The 6,689-nt window shown below is 66.3% G+C and overlaps 1 protein-coding gene across 1 annotated transcript in view; it reads right to left on the bottom strand.

The window, feature by feature from the left end:
* Nucleotides 1-238: 238 nt before the first annotated feature.
* Nucleotides 239-6,689, bottom strand: part of RHPN1 (rhophilin, Rho GTPase binding protein 1) — a 13,173-nt gene continuing 6,722 nt past the window's right edge. Inside the window, exons 6-17 of the mRNA XM_008573557.1 lie at nt 6,152-6,227; nt 5,197-5,274; nt 4,664-4,788; nt 4,411-4,577; nt 4,005-4,198; nt 3,219-3,375; nt 3,027-3,140; nt 2,501-2,695; nt 1,958-2,034; nt 1,565-1,711; nt 1,314-1,475; nt 239-977 (exon numbers count right to left, since the gene is read on the bottom strand). Of these exons, the coding sequence (XP_008571779.1) occupies nt 648-977; nt 1,314-1,475; nt 1,565-1,711; nt 1,958-2,034; nt 2,501-2,695; nt 3,027-3,140; nt 3,219-3,375; nt 4,005-4,198; nt 4,411-4,577; nt 4,664-4,788; nt 5,197-5,274; nt 6,152-6,227 (1,822 nt within the window). The 3' untranslated portion in view covers nt 239-647. The remainder of the gene's footprint in view (nt 978-1,313; nt 1,476-1,564; nt 1,712-1,957; nt 2,035-2,500; nt 2,696-3,026; nt 3,141-3,218; nt 3,376-4,004; nt 4,199-4,410; nt 4,578-4,663; nt 4,789-5,196; nt 5,275-6,151; nt 6,228-6,689) is intronic.

Raw genomic sequence — 6,689 nt, 5'->3', positions numbered from 1 at the left:
AGGTGCAGCAGGTGCAGGGCTGCCATGAGACCTGTGCCAGGATGAGGGGACGGCAAGAGCATAGGCAGGAAGGGCCCTGATCTGTACAGAGGGGACAACAAGGTGCTGCAGGGGAAGGCCTTGGCTGGGACCCCGCCCAGAGGGGAGTCGATGCTGCGACGCCCCTACTGCTGTGTGGAGGGAGGGGAAGGGCAGGAAGGGAGGCCCCAGGGCCAGGGAGAGAGCAGGGCCTCCCCCAGTTGGGATGCGGGGAGGGGCAGAAGCTTGGCTGGGGCAGGGCTGGCCTGAGCCTGAGGGTCTGTGCCTAGGGCGGCAGCTGGTGGGCGGGGCCCTGAGAGAGGGTGTGGTCAGCGCATGGATGGGGGGGCGGGGGAGTGGTGGAGAGCCTGGCTGAGGGAGCCTCCTGCAGGGGGAGCCCCCAGCTCCCAGGACAGCTCTTTCAGGCTCCAGAGGGAGAGAATCTGCCAGACCCCCTGAACCCACCCGCTGCTGCCATGGGGTGGAGCAGCCCCAGTGAGTGGGCGTGAGGACTCTGTCCAGAGGGGACTGAATGCTTCCGGCATGTGGGTGAAGTGGCCATGGCCCCCAGCACTGGGCTCAGACCTGCCTCATCTGATCAGTGTCTTTAAAGGGCAGGCAGGGACCCTCTAGCTCTGGGCACTGGGCGGGGCAGACACTGCCTGAAGGTCCTCCAGGGTAGGAGGGCATGTGCAAGGCACTCCCAGAGGTGTGCAGGGAGCCCATTCCTCACGGCCGCCCTGGGTGCTCAGAGGGCAGCTCTGCTCAGGTGCAGGCGCAGCCATCCCCCGGGGAGCGCAGGGCTGGGGACAGCCTCCAGTCTTGCCCTGCTTGGCCTTGCGGCTCCATCCAAGAAGGGGCCAGGGGCTGGCCCTTGCAGGTGCTAGCGTCTCACAACCGCAGTCCTTTTGGCTCTTCAGAAGCCCCCCGGGGCCCAGTAGGGCTGGCCGGCGGTCCCCCTGCAGCCAGGACAAAGACAGACTGTGGCCAGCCACTGCCGGCCTACCCCCACCTGGCCAGTCTGGGAGGAGGCGGGAGCCATCTGGGAGACATGGGTGTCCGGGGATATGTCGGGGCTCCCGTCAGGGTGGGCATGCAGCGGGGCCCCCAGGTTTGCTGCTCCTCACCCAGCTCTGGGTCGGCCAGGTGGAGGCAGCAGCACAGGAGGCCGCCCCAGAGAGGACCACTGCACACCAGCCTGCTCTTCCCAATGCCTCCCGAGCATTGGGGGAAGGGCCAGGGCCGAGGAGGATGAGGAGGTTGAGGCCACCCTCCCAGGGCCCCCAGGGGCTCACCGTGCCGGGCGGCTGGGTGCCAGGCAGCAGCTGCACCACCTGCAGGCTCACGCCCGCCTCGCCCACACCCTTCAGCTGTGCCACCACCTCCGCGTGCTTCCACCACTTGCATGGCTGCCCGTTCACAGACACGATGTAGTCACCCTCCTTCAGGCCAGCCGCCTGTGGGGAAACTGGGCGGTCAGGTGGGGACAGCACTCCTTGGCTGGAAGCCCAGGGACTGTCCTCTGGGGGCCGGGTGGGGACCTTACCGCAGCCCGGCCCCCTGGATTGACAGCAGCAATGAGGACGGGTGAGTCTCCCCGAAGCGTGAAGCCGAAGCCACCCTCTCCTCGGGTCACATGGATGGGCCCTGTCGACCGCCACCGGTTCTTGGCTGAGAACACGGACAGGGGCCCCTGGGAGAGTCAGAGATCAGAGACCTAGCTGGCCACAGTCCCAGGAGCCCCTGCCCTGTCCAGTGACCCCTCTCCAGCTTGTGCATCCAGGGACAGACCCCAGTGAGGTGTCATGGAGGGGCTGGGCAGGGCTGGGCCACCACCGAGGCCTGGCGGGCTCCATCTCTGGTCAGTGAAAACACAGCAGAATATCACAGCCCAAGCCTGCATGTGCTGGGAGGGGTGGCCTGGGGACAGCGGGCTCACCAGCCGGTGGAAGATGTCGGTCACCTTCACCGGGAGCAGGCTGGGCGTGCTGACCTCTGGCTTCTGGTGGGTCTTCGCTGGGGGGCAGCAGGAGAAGGAGGGGCGGAGCTGAGCCCAAGGCTGGTGGGGTCCCCGACCCCTGGGACCTCCAGCAGGACTTGACCCAGCCAGAGCAACGTGGGAATGGCTGCCCCAGGTCCCCTGAACATGTGGCCCCCACCTGCCCCAGGTGGCTCCCAGAGACCCCCCTGAAGCCGTGGCTGTGCCTGTCCCAGGTCTGTGGGCTTCCCCCTAGGGCAGGAGTCAGGGTGGTGGGGGCAGTGCTGGGAACAGGAGAGTCAGTGGTGTCCGCAGGGGCCTGCTCCCAGGCCTGGCTGGAGCTTAGACCCCCACCCCGAGTGCCCCAAGGCTCTGTGGGAGGCTGAGGCACAACTGAGGATTCGCCAGTCTGGTAACTGTGTCCTCGACAGCAGCTGTGGGGGCCTCCGCCTCAGCCCACCCTGGCCTGGGGCATGGTGGTGTGGACGGGCCCTGGCTGCTCACGCTGGATGTCGAGGGCCTCGGCAGCCTCGACGAAGTCGTCCTCCTGGTCGAGCTCCGAGTACTTGGCCAGTGAGCACTGCAGCGCCTGGGCCAGCACAGCCCGCAGCAGGTCCACCGTGCGCGGGACGCGGCACCCCACGTGCAGCCGCAGCGCCTCCTCCTGCCCCAGGATGGCGCGCCTCAGGTGGGCCTTGCCTGCACGCGAGCGCAGTGCCGTCACACACTGCCCAGTGGCTCCTTCCAGGATGAGCCCCCCAGCCCTGAATGCGGCAAGAAGAGTGGGCAGGGCCAGGGCTGCGGGTTTGTCCCGTGAGTGCAGCCAGAGGGGCAGACAAGGAGCTGGCTGGCCCAGAGGGGCTCTGCCAGGTGCAAATGGCAGGAGGGCAGCCCCCCGGGTGTGTCCCACCTGCCCAGTGCCACTGAGCACTCTCGGGACCTGCTCCCACCCCTCACCCACCAGGCAGGAGCATTCAGGGGCAGGTGAGCTGAGCCCCCCTTCCGTGCCCTCCCGTCCACGATGTCTCACCGAGCCTCCTGCGCTCTTCCAGCTCCTGCGGCAGCGCAGGGCATCGGGCCTTGGCGGGGGTCAGAGGCTGGAGGAAGACCTGCTCATGCGTGGGGAGCTCTCCCTCGGCCACCACTGGGGGTCAGAGAGGCTGTGAGCCCTGAGTACAGGGGCCTCTGCCGGCACACACAGGCATGTGGCGAGGACACTCACAGGAGCTGTTGCAGAGGGCCATGGCCACGTGGTAGTGGGCCAGGGCGTGGAAGTACTCGGCCTTAACTTGCACCAGGGCAGTCCAGGAGACTGGCAGGTAGTTGCGCACAGGCGGCTGGGCCATGGTCTGGTGCACGAGCCTATACTCGGCTGCCACCTGCCGGTGGACACAGCAGGTGCGTTGGGGCCTCCGGCTCTGCCAGAGGTGGCCACGGGACTCAAGTGACAAGGCCCACCAGACCCGCCAGCCAGCGTCGATAACTTCGTATAATGTATGCTATACGAAGTTATTACGCATGGTCTGGTGCACGAGCCTATACTCGGCTGCCACCTGCCGGTGGACACAGCAGGTGCGTTGGGGCCTCCGGCTCTGCCAGAGGTGGCCACGGGACTCAAGTGACAAGGCCCACCAGACCCGCCAGCCAGCGTGAGCCCCCTGCCTCGCCTCACCCTGGCCCAGCCCTGTCCACCCCGACCAATGGCCCAGCAGCCTCCCCGCTTGCCGTGAAGCTAAGCCACGCTGGGGAGGGCGCTCAGAGCCCCCAGTTCCTGCTCTGACTCATGCTGTGCCCCTGAGGCAGGGACTCAGGACAGCGAGTTCCTGACCAGCCCCACAGGGACCAGGACAGTGGCTGGCTTCGGGACCCACACACCAAGGGAGGTGGAGATCTCATCCCTGCCCCTTCCTGACTCTTCCTGCTTGCTTTGCCCCTTGGTGACCCCCAGCCTTTACCCGCTGAGCGACCACAGCCTGGCCGGGTTGTTGACCAGGCTCTCTGTCCTCACCTGGGCGGCCTCCTGAGCCAGGCGCAGCTGAGCCTGGCAGTCGTGGGGGGCCACGGGCGCCGGCAGCGAGAGGCCTTCGAAGATACACTCCTGCGCCTGGGCGATCATGAGCTGCTCCAGCGCAGAGAGAGAGGCCGCGCTCATGTCCGGGCTCGGCGCCTGGGAGAAGTTCTCCCTGAGCAGGCTGAAGGCCCCTGCAGAGGAGGGGATGCTCGCACCACAGGGCCTCCCCACCCTGCCGGCCCCGCCCAACACAGCATGCAGGACCCTGCGGTGCTCAGCTCCTCCCAGGGTGCCCCCATCCTCCCCCCGCCCCATCTCCTGCCCCAGAGGGGGCTCTGCAGCATGGCGTCCACTTTCTGCCTCTGTGTGGGCAGGTGGTGCACAGGGGTCTGGGCGGCCTCACCGGCGGCCCTCTGGAAGGCCTCTGCGGCGCGGCGGGTGCCCTCTGCACAGGAGCGGTCCTGGCACGCCCCGATCTGAGTGTGGAGGGCGCCGATGTTGAAGAGCACGCTGCCTTTCTCAAAGGCCAGGACCCGCTGCTGGGCCGGGACGCCTGTGAGCGAGTCGTACCTGCGGGGGTGGGTCGGGCTGGGCAGAGGTCCCACAGCAACCAGGCCTCCCTCCCCGGGCATCCCACCTGCCCCCGTTCCCCCTACCAGTGGAAGAACAGCCCCAGGCTCCTGGTGGGGGCAGAGAAGCGGGAGTCCAGGAAGCAGAGCTGGTTGTAGTAGGCTGTAAGCAGCTGCAGGCCTGCCTCATCCCGGCTGGGGGTCCGCATGGCCTGCAGGGCAGGAGCCACTGGGCCCCACTGCTCCACCCACCCCACTCGCACACATCCTGGGACCCCATGGGTGCCAGCCCCGTGGAAGCACACAGGCCGCCCCAGAGACTGTGGGGGGCAGGCACAGGGCAGCCTTTCCCACAGGCTGGCAGCGTGGGGCCTGCACGGAGCCCCTGCGAGGCCTCTGCACACATTGGGTGCATCTGCATGTACAGGGACCCCCAGGCATGCCTGCCTCCCCCACGTCCTCCCCAGACCAGCATCCCCAAGATGTGGGGACTCCTGCCGTGTGAACATCCACAGCAAGTTCGACCTTTCCCTTCCTGACTTAAACCTCAGCTTCCTCCTCTGTCTCCTGGTGCTGCAGGAGGGCGGGGAGGGGAGGGGCGGGGAGGAGGAGCCACACACCTGCCGCAGACCCTCCAGCTCCCTGATCTCTGCCTCGTAGGATGCTCCGTCCTCTCCAAAGTGTCCCGAGATCAGCTCCTGATGGAGGGGGCAGGTGTGGGCCTCCATGGCACCCCGGCATCTGGCAGCCTTCCCTGGGGTCTGCCAGCCCACTGTGCAGGAAGACCCATAGCAGAGGGGAGGGTCTGTGCCACAGAGCAGGCCGGCTGCACATGTGGGGTTGGGCCCTGGTGGCCCTTGGTAAAAGCCCCAAAGAAGAGCTGAGGGCTGGTGTGTACGGAGGGTCCTCGCAGGTGTCAGGGCTGGGTGTTAATGTGGGTCCTGCCCGCTCTGGCCCTGGGGGACCCCCACCCCACCACAGAACTGGGCCCAGGAGACTCATTGTTGCTATTTTTACACGCATTCCCTCATTAATCCCCATGGCAGCCCTGAGAAGCAGACTTGGACACCGAGGCAGAGTCAAGTCGCTTTTCCATGGGGCCCTGCCAGGCAGTGGCAGATGGGACAGGGCCCTGTTCTGGGCTCCAAGCCCTCTCCAGGGCACTCATGAGCCGGCAGTCCTCACAGCACAGGCTCTTGCTGGGTGGGCAGCAGCCCTGAGCTGTCTACCCAGCCAGCAGGACCCTCAAGGGGACCCTTATAGGAAGAGTTGGGACCCTATGGTCATTCTGGGGCTTCCAGCAGGATGACCAGGCTGTGTCACACCTTTCCTAGGGCAGGGCACATACCCAAACCCACCCAATCAGACCACTTTACCACCCAAGGCATGGCAACCACTGTTGGCCCTGAACCGAGGAGGAAGAGGGCAGGACACGGGGTCCCTGCCGTCTCTGCCAGGTCCCCGGGTGGTCCCTGGTCAGCCCTTCCTCCCTCTGCGCCTGTTTCCTCATTGTTCAATGAGACGGCTGGACCAGGGCGCCTCCGAGATTCTCAGAGTCCCCAGACCTGTGCTCACCTTCAGGGGCGTGGACCAGTCCAGCTCCTTGGTCTCCTTCAGACCCAGGGGCACCATAGGGACAGCGACAGCGTCACTAGAGCAGAAGCACGGACTGCAGGCCAGGGCTGCAGCAGCTGCCTGTGGCTGGAGCCCCCCCACTACGCCCACGACACGGGTGCATCATCTCCCCATGCGCGAACGTGTCCCGACTCATGTCCTTGCACACGCTCACCCACACATGCGCCGTCCTGAGTCACACACACACACGCATGCGCCATCCTGGATGGTGTCCTCACACAGGGGTGCACACATGCGCACACACACCGTCCTGGATCCCATCCTCGCACACATGCACACACGAGATGTGCTGGGTCACGTCCTTGCACACACACGCCGCCCTGGATCACGCCATGCACACGCACCTGTCCTGCTGGGAGGCATCCACACTGCTGCCGAGCTCCTCCAGCTCTTCCTTCAGCAGCTGCAGGTTGGAGTTGACGTAGCTCAGCTCCAGGGCAACCGTCTCTCTGACCCGGTTGTTGCTGGTGGCTCTGGG

Source organism: Galeopterus variegatus, unplaced genomic scaffold (genome assembly GCF_000696425.1).
Source record: "Galeopterus variegatus unplaced genomic scaffold, G_variegatus-3.0.2 Scaffold932, whole genome shotgun sequence".
NCBI lineage: Eukaryota > Metazoa > Chordata > Mammalia > Dermoptera > Cynocephalidae > Galeopterus > Galeopterus variegatus.
The sequence above is the reverse complement of the archived record's forward strand: the minus strand, read 5'-3'. Positions and strand labels throughout refer to the sequence as shown.